The 12,715-nt window shown below is 48.4% G+C and overlaps 1 protein-coding gene across 5 annotated transcripts in view; it reads left to right on the top strand.

Moving 5' to 3' along the window:
- The window catches only part of CPPED1 (calcineurin like phosphoesterase domain containing 1), a 99,299-nt gene that overhangs the window by 70,490 nt on the left and 16,094 nt on the right, over positions 1-12,715 (top strand). Inside the window, exon 4 of one of the 5 annotated variants that reach the window (XM_039885371.1) lies at positions 3,980-4,044. The exons of the other annotated variants lie outside the window; for them this stretch is intronic. Within the exon in view, the coding sequence (XP_039741305.1) occupies positions 3,980-4,029 (50 nt within the window). The 3' untranslated portion in view covers positions 4,030-4,044. Of the gene's footprint in view, positions 1-3,979; positions 4,045-12,715 lie in introns of those variants that run through there. 5 annotated transcript variants of the gene reach the window in all.

Genomic DNA, 12,715 nt, shown 5'->3' with positions numbered 1-12,715 from the left:
TGAGTAATTTCACAGAATTATAGTTTTATCTCTAGTATTTATGCTTAAAAAAAAAAAAAAAAAAAACTAGAGGGAGAGAGATCTTAGCCCAAGGTTATGGTTTTAGAATTTCAAAGTTTTAAAGAACAAAAAGGTTAGGTTTCCAGGGTTCACTTTATAGGAAAAAAATAAAACATCAAATTCTACCCTAACATCTTACCGTGTCGTATTATTTGTTCATATCCTGCTTCTTTCAGGAATCCCAGCTTTGCTCACCTTTGTAAGCCAGCCACTGGCCAAGACTGCCACATAGTAGCCCCTCCGTAAATAAATATTCGTTAAATGGCATTGTTTTAAGCTTGACTCAGGTCTGTTCTTCAGCAGAATCATAGGTACCGTCCCTGTAGACTGGTGTTTACCGACCGACCGTGAGGTGGGGACGCGTTACCCAGAGCAGGGGTTGGCAGGCTTCTTCTGCAGAGGGCCAGACATTCTGGGCTGCAGTCTTACAATCTTGTACGGCCTGTAGGCCAGCTCTACCTTTGAAGCATGAAGGCCGCCTCAGACTGAGTGCCAGTTATTTACAAAAACAGGTGGCTGGCCTACAGGCCGTAGTTTTCCCACCCTTGGTTAGAGAAAAATTCCTATTTCAGTGTGTCACTCTTTCTCCCCGCAAGACGTTGTCCATACTATGCATGTGTCCAGCTCCAGGATGCTTGTGGTGGCACCACTGTGACAACACCCTGAGCAAGACTCAGGTTCTGCAGTGGAGGGCGTGCCTGGGTGAGGCACACTCCATCGGAGGCCCGTGGTATAATCGGAGGTGGGGGTGGAGGCGGGAGGGTACGTGGGAGGCACTTAAAATTTAACACGTGTTTATTTGAACATACCTTAAAAAAATATAACTAGTTCACCAACTGAAAGAAAAACATGAAGTAAATAATAGTATGGGGAGTATGTGGGTAAGGCAAAACTCACGAAGGTGGGACAGGGTGACTGACGTGTTGGCGCTGGCAGGACAGGCGACGCCACGTAACGCCAAGGGCGAGCAGACAGGCTTTGACGCTGGACAGACAGGTTCAAACCCTCTGGTGCTTCGCCCCCGCTGAGCGGCTCCCCAGAAGCTGCTGAACGCCTCTCTTCCTTAGTCTTCTCACTCGTTAAGCACAGGTGTCGTCCCAACCTCGTAGGGTTGGCCTGAGAATCAAGTAGAGTGAGGTGTGTGTAAAAGCTCTTGGCGTTGTGCTGGAGCATAGTATGTGCTTGATAAAAAGGGTTCTTTGTTGTCCTGTGACCCTGGACTGAGTTTCGAGCACCCAGCAGGCAAGTTTGCTCTGGTGGCATCTGGCTGTGTCCTGTAGTCCGAGTGGTACTCCTCACCCCAGGCTGGGGGTTGGCAGGAGGGGCAGGAACTCCTTGCACGTGAGAATCTCCAGGCAAGGAGAGGCACGTGGAGTCCGGGGGCATGACTGCAGTGTGCTAACTTAACTTTGTAAATTGAAGAGGAAGGAATTAACAGCTCTTCCTAGTACGACCTACAGGAAGTGAAGCTAGACAGGAAACCTCTTGGCTCCCAGGACGTGCAGGAAGGTGGACTATCTCAGGGGGTCTGAGACTTCACCACGGGTGTGGAATGCATGTTATTTTAGTTTTATCAAAAGAGTGTATTCGTTTAAAAGATTGGGAAGCACTGAATTGATGGAAAATTCCTATGGAATTTAGTGCTAGAATTTGACTCTTCATGTATTTTTTTAAAGCACATATCTCACCAACTAATGTGTTAGTAAACACGTCTTTGAAGGCATAACTTCATAGTCAGAGTTTTCTGAATCTAGTAAATGTGTCCACAGGACAATGGCAATCGTCTTAGGATGCCCGCTGTTTAAAATGCATTTTAAAAACTATCTTAATGGTTCTCTTTTAACTATCAAGGGAGAACTCACAAACAATCCTTTTTAAGCATCTGTAGAATCTAGAGTTTCTAGCTTGAGGAATTTACCCTCTTTAATATTTTTTTTACGATTTGGTCTTGAGTTCATTTTTCCAAGGTTTAGTCTGTCTTATGGCTCAGTCAATTCACCACCATAAAGACATCATGCTTTAGTCATTTGATGTCTACGTTTCATTCTTTATAAACCTAGATAAAAGACCAACCGCCGAAGCTACATCTGGTGCAAAGTGATGGATTGCATTTCTCACTTTGGAGGTATCCTTAACAGTTGGGCTAATTAAAGCTAAAATCAAGTCCCGATGGTAAATATTTATAAGTCGAGAATCTGGCATGTGTAAATGTGTACTGCTGGTTCCCAAAGTTAAGGCAGCGTTTATTCATTTCAACAGATACGTGGGCCCTGTGCTAGGCACTGAGGACAGAGATGAACAAAGCAGGTAGCGGTTCCTTCTCAGTATTGAAGATCACTCTTCAACTAAAAATCATGAAGCTCGTTGAAAAGTCTCATTGCAGCATTCAGAAAGGAGCCACGAGCGCATGGGGAACAGTGGTATCTGTTTAAATGTGTCAAGTCAAAATATTATATCCTCTCTTTTTGGGTCATAGTTTAAAAATAGCAATTAGTGTCATTCTGAAATGAGCAGTGGGACTCCTTTGTCAGACTGAAATATCCCTCGCTTGGCCGAGCGCTCTTCCGATACCAGCTCAAGGTGTTTTTCATTTGCTGGACTTGCTTTCATTTAAGAGGCGTTTGCCCCTACTATTCCCAACAGTATAAGTACAAATTTAGGCTATTGCTACGTAAAATAAGCTAGAAGCTGCTTTAATTTCATTTTTCTAGTTTACTTAACAAAAGTGTTTGCACGTTGGTGGTTCATTTGGAAGTAAGAGAATGGCACCCGTTTGGTGACGCCTCCTGGTGCAGACACGGTGCTTCGCGCCCCCTCTCACAGCCCCAGGGATGTTTTGGCCATGTCGGCGGTGTAGGCAAGGACACTGAGCACACGGCAGCAAGAGGCAAGGCAGGGCCTCTCCGGCCCCTGAGTCCATTTTAAACGGACATTATTGACACGTAAGAAGGAGGAAAAAGACTTTTTCTTTGACGTCTTCTTTATGTAAGGCACTATTGGGAGTCCAGGTGAGGCGTTACCTGCAGGAACATCGCCCAGGTAGCAGCCACGTTAGCCGTGAGCCTCCTGCCAGCGTAGGGGTCTGTGCTTCTGTCTCCCTGAGAGGACTGTCACCTCACTTCGTCCATGGTGCCACTGAAGGAAGTACCTCACAGAGCAGTTTTCTTCCTGAAAAGGCAGATGATTAACAAGCTACTTGAGAGCCATGAATAGTTCCGTTGTTTTTTTTTTTTTATTACATGATCGTCAGTGGATGTTCCCATTGTCACCACAGCCTGCACGACAACCCTACAAGGTGTTGCTGTTCTCTGCATTTTACGGACGAGCTCCAGTCGTGGAGGCTGAATCACTTGTTCAGGTCACAGAGGCAGGAATAGCGATAGTCAGGTTTTTGCGGGGATCAAATGAGATCATCTAACACCTTGACAGTGTCTGGTTCCTGGTAAGTGCTCAGTAATGGCAGGGCTGTTAATATTATCCATCTTCCTGTCCTCATTATCATTATCAAACATGTGAATGACAATATTAGATAAATCCAAGTGTAAGGAACTTATTTGCTCTTTTTCTTTGAGTTCATACCTCTGACCCGCTGCTGGGTTGCCCAGGTGTTACCAGAATTGGAACCCGAGTCTTTCTGGCTCTGTTCTTTCTACTCCTGCTCTGCCCACCACACTGGGGTGTCATGTCCCAGGGACAGCTCGATGACATGCCACCAGTGGGTGCTAAAAAACACAGGGTAACCAGCTTCCTCGACTGTCAGTTTTACTCCATAAGCCACTTAAAACACAATTAACATTACATTAATCTAATAATAATCACCACTTATTAAATACTAGACCACGGTGCTATTCTGACTTTACAGACAAGGAAACAGGCACAGAGAGACTGATCAGCTCACCCGGATCCACAGAGCTGGGAGGTGGCAAAGCTGGGCCCGGGTCCCACGGCTCTGACTCTGGGGTCTCTTAACCTCATTGCTGTCGGGGTAGTGAGTTGAGTGCATGAGGAGCCAGGCCACCTTGTGCTGGGCCAGGTCCCACCTGCTCACCACCAGTGTCCACCTTCTCCCTGCCCTTCTTCAAGGCTGTCTCAGGGAAGGAGCTGGTCCAGCCAGACGTAGGGGCTCAGAATGGGAATGCCTGAAGAGGTCTGCAGAGTGAGGGCCCAGGGGGTCTCCTCGGTGTGGCAGGCCTCTCTTGTCCCAGGAAACAGCATTTTTTTTTTTTCCAGGATAAGCCTCTCAGCTTATCCTTTCACCCTGAGTGTGTGAATTGTGCTTTCTGCAGACAAAGACGCTGTTTTTGGTGTTTTCATGAAACACAGGGATCTGTTCCACCCCGACAGACTCCCCGGCTGGCTCCCCAGCGGTACAGTTTCAGGTGGGCTCTTATCTGAGGATTTATGAGCACCCACAAAATCTCACTTAAAAAATAGGGACTGCAGCTCATAGAAAAGATTGAAAAAAGTAAAGGTGGATTTGAGACATTATCTTGAAAACAAAGACAAACTATGGCAACCAGTTTATTTCAAGTCGTATTGGATAAAGTAGTGGCTGTTACTGCAGATATACACCAACCCTTGGAATGAACAAAGACTAAGTCACGTCGGCTTGGATTCCTTGACCGACATTGTCTAAAATACTTGTTTGAGAGCACCCTGCACTTGACATTTGATGCCAGCAGCAGCATCACTGAGGGTCATTTTCCTAAGAGAAAAACACATTCGCATTTTCCCAAGGGCCTCTTCCATAATCTGGGTATCGCCGTTCTCAAGAACCGGCGTGTGTGTGTATTCACTCTGCCAAAGCCGTATGTGTCAGTGACTTCGCTGTAGTTCCCCAGTTCCCCAGTGTCACTTTCTTCGCTTTGTGAAATCCTGCGTCTTTGGTATGATTTGTGACTTAATGCAAAGGTGCTGTCTGCCTGGTTGCCCGGGTTGGGGCGTTCTGAGTAGGGGCTTGGTTTACTTGCGATCCCTTCATTAATGTTTTCGTGTTATTAAGAAGTTCCTTCTTTTCGTACAGCTGAAATCGTATCATATGAGCATTTTAGAAGCATGACTTTGACATACATAGTGTCATTCAAAATCTTCTCCAAACCACAGATATTTTGTACTACATAGACACACTGGTTCATTGCACATTTAAGTTGTTTCCATTTTTTCTCTGTGATAAACACTCCTGTCTTCAGCTTCTTTGTGCACACACAAGCCCAAATCTTAGAAATGCATGTACATTTTTAAATTTATGAAACAAACGCCTGAACTTGGTCTTGGTAAGGTCATGTGACAAGTCCTGTTTTGCGGAAGAGGTTCAGCATTCTCACCGGAAGAGCTGTTGGCCCTTTTGATGCTGGGATCGGGTACTTTGCTTATTCTTACATTCATCTGTGCATTCGTGAACACTTACCGCACACACCGTCTGCATTTGGAAATGGGAGGACAAAGATGATAAGTACCAGTCTCACCCTTGAGGAGCTCAGCGTCTAGGGGGAACAGTTGGAAGAACCAGAGACTTCCTGTTCATGCACAGGTCTTAGAGTGGGGACTTCATGACACCTAGAGAGTTTTTTTAATATTTAAATTCCTCTCTCCATAAATCACAGTTGAAGATGTGTAAGTCCTTGGCTTGCTACCTGTTAGATGGGGGCGTGGTTTCCCTTAAGAGCGTCCGACCTGTTGCCGTGGATAGCCTCCACATCAGGGACATTTCGTTCCTCCTCCCTTTTTCCTGCGTTATTTTTTCTCCTTCCTTCCTTTACTTCAGTTCCTAACAACCTTTACTTCATGGTTGTGTCTTTATGAAATCACTCCGTCGAATGTTTGCCTTGGGGCACATGTTCAGTTAATTCATTAGATCTGGAATTTCCCACTCGGTGCCAAGCCCAGGTATCATGGCAAAGACCACTTTCAAGAGAAGGAAATCTTTTTTGGGTGATTGATCCATCAGCACACGGAAGCACTGCGATCAGTGCCCCCACTTCCTGCCTCAGAGCAGGTGATGGGACAGCCATTCTTAACCTTGTCGAGGTCAGTGACCCTCTGGCCAGAGGTGCCCACTTCTTTTAAAAGTGAAGCCAAGTGCCTTTGGTACAGCAGCGGGCAGTCAAAGGGGACTTCGGCTGTAACTGTATAAAAATTATATAATTTTTTCTTTCTTAAAAACTGTAAAAGCAGATCTTATAAAATGTTAATGTGGGGGGTGGGAATATAAATGTATATAACATTTTATACTCATCTGAATCTTCTGAGTTTCTGAATAAATGAATAAGGAATAATGAAAAGAATCCCTATGATGAAGTCTAGGCAGAGGGTTGGCAGACTGTTTCTGTAAAGGGCCGGCGAGTAAATACTTTAGACTCTGTGGACCACAGGCAGAATTGAGGACATTACATCGATACTTATGTAAACCTGAACGTAGCCACTGAATAGTATAAGAAGCATTCTCAGCTCACATTCCTGTTAAGCAGGCAGACAGTAGGCTGCGGTTTGCTGACCCCTGGTCTGGGTACTTAAGATCAATCACGGTTGACACTTACAGTTAAGGACAATAGTTACTGAGTGTCAGTGTTACAGAGTATGCCATTTAGCATCTTCTACCCTTAATCTCGTCTAGCCACAAGTAAAAGGCTAAAAATCTAAGGAAGGAAAAGATTTTCTTCCTTTGTTTCTGGTTGACCATGTTTTGGGTGTCTTAATGACACGCACTCCGCCTCTGATGTGCGTGACCTGCTTCTCACTTCCAAACCACCACTACCTTGGGTCCACGCCTCGGTCCAGCCGAGCGCACGGTCCCTCAGAAAGCAGCCTCGCAAGCGTTGGAAAGGATGATGAAACGCCGAACGCTTCCGCGGAAGCGCCCCGGATCCCACCGTGCCCAGGAAGCGCCCGGGGCCTCTGGGAGAGCGGGCAGACTCTGTTCCTTTGGTTCCTTTTGGCCGTGCCCCAGCTCACGCGGCTCAGAATAAGTAAGTTCATCGTCGCATGTAAATAGAAAGTTGCCGGGCTGTCTGCCCAGCCAGCTCGGGGGCCAGGATCGTGCCGCCCCACTCTCCACGTGGCCCTTCTCTTCGATTGGACCTTCTCAGGTGGCTGCCAGAGCTCTGGTCATCACCTCAGGCATGACAACCCCTGGAGGCAGAGGGGGGACTTTTTAAAAGAAACAACATTCCTCAGGACCCCCAGCGGGCATCCCCCACAGCTCTCTATGCAGACCTGGGCTGCAGACCTTGCCCCACCCTCGGGTGGCTGTAAGAAGGGGACTGCCACAGCCGCCTCGATCTAGGTCTCAGGGATGAAGCCCAGGACTGCCCCGACAGTACGTTTCCCAGGAAAGAATCAGGAAAAAGGGCACGGATACTGGAGGCAGCCAGCATTATGTCCTGTGACAAGGAAGGAAGAGCTCACGTTCACACCATGTCCCCAGTGAGCCTGTGCTAGGGGTTTAAACACACCATCTCTGAGACTCAGCAACTCCACGAGGCATCTGTTATCATCCTCTCCCCCTTTTTCTTGACTGAGGGAACGGATGTCCAGGAGGTAAAGTAGCTGGTCATGCCGCGTCTAAGTAACAGACAGGATTCAGAGTCAGCGCTCATTCCACTGTCTCTGACTTCCACCCACGGGAGGCCGGTGTTCCCCGCAAGAGGGACAGACGCCCAGGGAACGTGGCAATGCTGTGTCACATCAGAAGCTACCGGGACGCTTCATTTCCTTAGATAATTTTGGCAAAGAGGGGAAATTCCGGTTTATCCGCCAGGACACCTACTAAAACATGAGTTGCCACAGGTTTCATACATTCATTCACCATTCGCCTTTAGCGCAGCTCTGTGCTTTCTGGAGGTGGAGATTCGGTTCAGTAGAGACTTGGCCTTTGCCCTCACAGACCGGCAGGGTCACCAAGGTGGGGATGAGAAATCGCAGGATGAGCAGAGGAGTGTTTGAGGAGCCGGAGGGAGGAGAACCAACTCGGTCCAGCTTGGCCGGAATGTTTTCCTGAGGAGAGGAGCAAGCGGGGTCTTGAAGGATGGACATGAGTTCATCAGGCCGATGTGGGCAGAGAGAGGGCATTTGAGACCCTGGGCGGAGCGTGGGCAAGACTGGAGCCACCGAACAGCCCTGCGTGTGCTGGAGCTGGCACCGAAGCTGCTTGGCGCCTAGAGCGGGGCTCAGGTGTTGATGCTACGGAGCAGGAGCCACATCAGGAGCCCGAGGTGGTGCAGGAGCGTGGGAAGTTTTACGTGAATTGGCAGATCAGGCTTTGCATTTTAGAAAGCCTGCTGTGCAGCTTCGGCTGCACATATACTAGAAAGACGACCTTGCTCAGCCTGTCCAGGATGCATTTTCTCTTCAGGACGCCAGCACGACAAGCAGAAAACACTTCTCTCCAGACCCTGTTAATAGCTACATGTGGCCCAGTCTTGGAATTTAGCAAGTGCGGCTTTCAGGAAAGCTGTTTGTTGGTCCTTCCCTCTTCTTCCTGCTTGAAACTTGGACACAATGCTTGGAAGCCCATCAGCTACCTTGCAGTCTCGAGGACAAAGCCACAAGCTGAAGATGGCAGAGCAGAAAGAACAGAAAGAGCCTGGATCCTTAGTGAAATCCTCAAGCAGCTGTTCCCACCCCAGCTGCCCACCTCCTTTCTTTTTATGGGGTGGAACAGCGAGCACAAATACCGGCACACCCTTGACTGGCTTGAGCCACTTGACCGCTGTGTCCTGGCACATCTGGGGACAGAAGGGAGGGGAGACTGGAAGGAAGATGAGACCAGGCAGCCACAAAGACCAGCCTGAGGATGGAGAGCGGAGAGGGCTGTGAGCAGTTTCAGGCAGAAAAACCAATGGGACGCGTGGCCCGGGAGTGGTGGGGATGGAGTCTTCAGGGACCCTGCGTCACCTGGTGACTGTGCGCTCTGGCCCAGGGAAGCCCGCCGAGGAGCGGGCACGGGGGCGAAGGGCATGAATGTGAGTGCGCACGCAGCGCCTGCCCGGACGTCAGGAGACGGCTCCTTCAAGCTGTCCAAGAGCTGAGTTGGGCCGGGAAATGATTGGGAGTCGTGGCAGGTGAGGTGGCCGAGGTTACCGTAGAGACTGTGGTCATCTAGCGACGAGAGAAGGGCCTGGATGGTGCCAAGGGAAGGCCACCTTCTGAAGGCTGTGGGAAAGCACACTAATGCAGCAAATGCCGTGTCTTTAAGGAATGTCTACCTGATTGGAACCCTTCTTTCCCCAGTTATGAAAATGGAGCTGACCTTCCTGAGGTCCCCACATTTCTGTGGCTGCAGCGCTGCCCTCCGGGACCTCTCTGGCTCGATGCTGACCTAGAGCTCTCGTTCCCTAGCAGATTTCATCTCCAGCATTCTGCAAAACTCTCCCTTCCGTGACTTGCTGCCACCTCTGTCTACCTCCCTCAAGTATTTTTGGACGGATTTCCAATTTGATACATGAACATGCCGTCAGTCAAAACAATCTTTTTAATGAGCCTCTTGTCCTGACAGCTGTGTTTAAGATAGGACACGGAAAATGGGTAATGGAAATCTAGGAAATTGTCCGTTCTGGATTGAAACCTTAATCTGTGCCCTGCGTTCCATCTCACATGCAAGCCTGCCATCTTCTTTTAAAAATAAAGAGGAGATTATGAATAGCGATAAAGATGTAATTTGTGCAAATGAAAAAGAGATCTTCTGATCAGATACTTAGAGGAGGATGAGAGGACGGTATAATTATTGAGCACTGCCTGAGTACGTCACACGCAGCTTCCTGCTATGACCTTGGGTACAGCTCCGAGTCTCACTTGATCATCTTAGCGACCCTGGGGGTGGTTGGTATTCCTACCTTCCACGTGGGGAAACAGGTCAGAAAGGTTGCTGGACATGCTGTGCTCACACCGCATGCCACCCCAGGACTGAGGTCCAACCCCGCGTCCCCCGACCCTCACCCACCCCAAGCTGCCTGCTTCTCTGGCAACCAAACATTAAATATAACAAAATACAGCCATCCTCTGGCATTTCACACAGGTTAAGAATTCTCAAGTCAACAGGAAGGGGGAAAATTAAATTTAAAAGTCGAGCATAGCCTCCCATGTGGAAAAGCATAGGGCAAGTGAGCCTAAGGCTGCAGGAGCGTAATTAATCCTCGAGTCCCTGGCGGAGAAGCGATGCTGTTCGTAGCCACTGTCCCCGGCTTGGGAGCGAGGACAGCCGGGCCCTCCAGGCCCGAGAGGAACTACTTCCCAGCGGCACCCCTCTGGGCCCAGGGTCCAGTGAGGCCCCGTGCTCCAACGTGGGGAAGGCTGGGTCCTTCCTGACTGGTGGGGGACAGTGGTGGAAGTGGAAACCCGTCCTCAACAGTTGCTGTCAGGTGTCGGCGTGATGACGCCGGCGAGTCTCTCCCATCCGCTCTTCTTTGGGACTTCAGCGACAAACCGCTCAGTCCTGATGAAGCCGGAGACGCCCAGCCCTTGGGGTTCTCTGACCCACCTCTCTGCAGTCATTCTCCCTCCCACCTTCTCGTAGTTTGCATGAAGAGGAGCCTTGAAAGGGAAGAATATAAATTTTGTCGATTATTATTTGGATGAAGCAAGAAAAGTGTCATTTACATGGCTTTTTTTTTTAACAGAGAAAACTGGGGGACTTTTTTTTTTTTAAGAAGAAGAAAAAAGTCTTCTAGTTGTAGAGTATGAGCTGGCCTTGAGTGAAGGTCATTTCAACACCTGGGCCATTATTACATCCTACCCAAGCAAAACATAAAAAAGGAAAAGAGAGAGAATCTGAAGAGGTGGCGGTGAATCCTTAAGACAAGCCAGATGTTTCACATCATGTGGACCAGACCTCTGGACAAATGCCTGGGGTGACCAGATGTTTGAGTGTTTGCGCTCACAGGAGGAGAGGCATGAACCCAGGTTCCAGTAGTGGCGCCACCCAGGACTACCTGGCTCCGTGGTAATGAAGTCACCAGCTGTCTGGGGCTGCTCACACCCTTCAGAAGATACGAGCTCAGCTCCCCACGGGGATGATGCTTCCCTCACCTAGGTCAGGTCACACAGAGGCAGGGCTGCTGGGCTTGGGTGCTTCGGTGACCTGAGAGACTCTTCCTGTGCTGGTGATCCTCAGCAAACAGGACAGATGGCTCCTCGCTGACACACTGCCTTCGGGGCTGGAAACAGACTCCTTCCTCCCCAGAGGCGTTCCACCCCAGGTCCCAGGGCTCCCAGAGGCTGGGCTGACTCTGAGCAACTGTCCCCCTCTATCTGAGCCGTCCTTGCAGGGCTGAAAGGCTCTGAACCTACCTGACCTCCCAGTTTAAAGTAGAGAGTGACCACCCAACAGCCTCGATTTTCCATACTGAAATATAGTTTACGGGATTTTACAAGGTAGCTCTGAGACAGAGCTACTGTACATCCTGAGTGGAACAATTATAAGATGTAGTGTTGAGAGATGAAAACAAGTCACAAATCCATAGATAGCTTACCTCATTCTCTTAAAATTGTATGTATTTGTATATATGTGTTTCTGTAGACCTGTATATACTATGTTATTAGTACAGACATTTAGATTGTCTGGACAATACACACTGAACTTATAAAATGGGAAGAGATTTCCTTCCCCTTCTTGATGCTCTATATTTTTACATTTGATTTTATTTTTAGCAAGTCTGCATTGCTTTTTTTCTTTTAACTTTTTATGCAGAAATATTTTTGAGCTTCCAGAAAAACTACAAGTAAAAAAGAACATCTAAATATACCCTTTACCCACATTGTCTGGCATTTTGCCCCAGTTGCCTTATTTTTTATTATTTGTGAGAGATATTGTAAATAATATACATGTTTCTGATCTAAGGGTCAGTTACATCCTGTGTGTTTTCTTCTTTTCCCTTGTCTCACACAAAAGGAAGGCTAGTGTGTGTACATTTCTGCACTCGACTCACATAATTTTTCTTGGCGCCCAACCCACGTGGCTTCGGGCAGGCCTTTCTCCTTCACAGGCGCACCGTGTGGGCCATCGTTAATTCAGCTGTGCTCCGGAGGCAGAAAGACAATAAATAGTGGAAAGAAAATGTAAAAGCCACTGAAAAGAGTAAGCTGCTGCTCTGATTGAAAGTCTTTGTTCTTTTTAAAGTAGGTGGGGCTGTGGGAGGTTTCAGGGCCGGGGAACCCTCTGCTGCCCCTGCCACCGCAAACAGAGTGACAGAGGGGGACGGAGGTCCAGTCGACCTCCTTAGGTAGGGATCCCTGGAGGCAGCGCCCAGGACAGGTTGTAGAACACATGAGGGGGCATCTCAGGAGCACAGATGTGAAGAGAAGATGTAGGACCGGGTAGGGAGCAAAGCCGAGCAGGGCTGTGTGCTCAGCTGCAGTCACCTCCCAGTCCCAGCCCCTAAGCACAGACCCCGCCCCAGAGCACAGACCCCACCCCGGAGGTAATCCCACCTGAGGCCTGAGGGCCAACCCTCCCACCCCATGTATGATGACCCATTTTAGGGATGTCAATTTAAAGTAATACACGTGGGGAGGCTTGTTCACAGTGCCTGGCCCATAGTAGATCTTCGGCAAATGATAGCTATTACTATTAAGGTCATTATTCCCTTTTTCCCCCCATAATAGCTTTATTGATAGACCATACCATGAACGTACCATACAACTCACTTATCTAAAGTGTACA

The sequence above is a fragment of the Pteropus medius genome, unplaced genomic scaffold (genome assembly GCF_902729225.1).
Source record: "Pteropus medius unplaced genomic scaffold, Ma_sr-lr_union100, whole genome shotgun sequence".
Taxonomy (NCBI): Eukaryota; Metazoa; Chordata; class Mammalia; order Chiroptera; family Pteropodidae; genus Pteropus; species Pteropus medius.
Note: the sequence above shows the minus strand (reverse complement) of the source record. Positions and strands in the feature narration are given on the sequence as shown.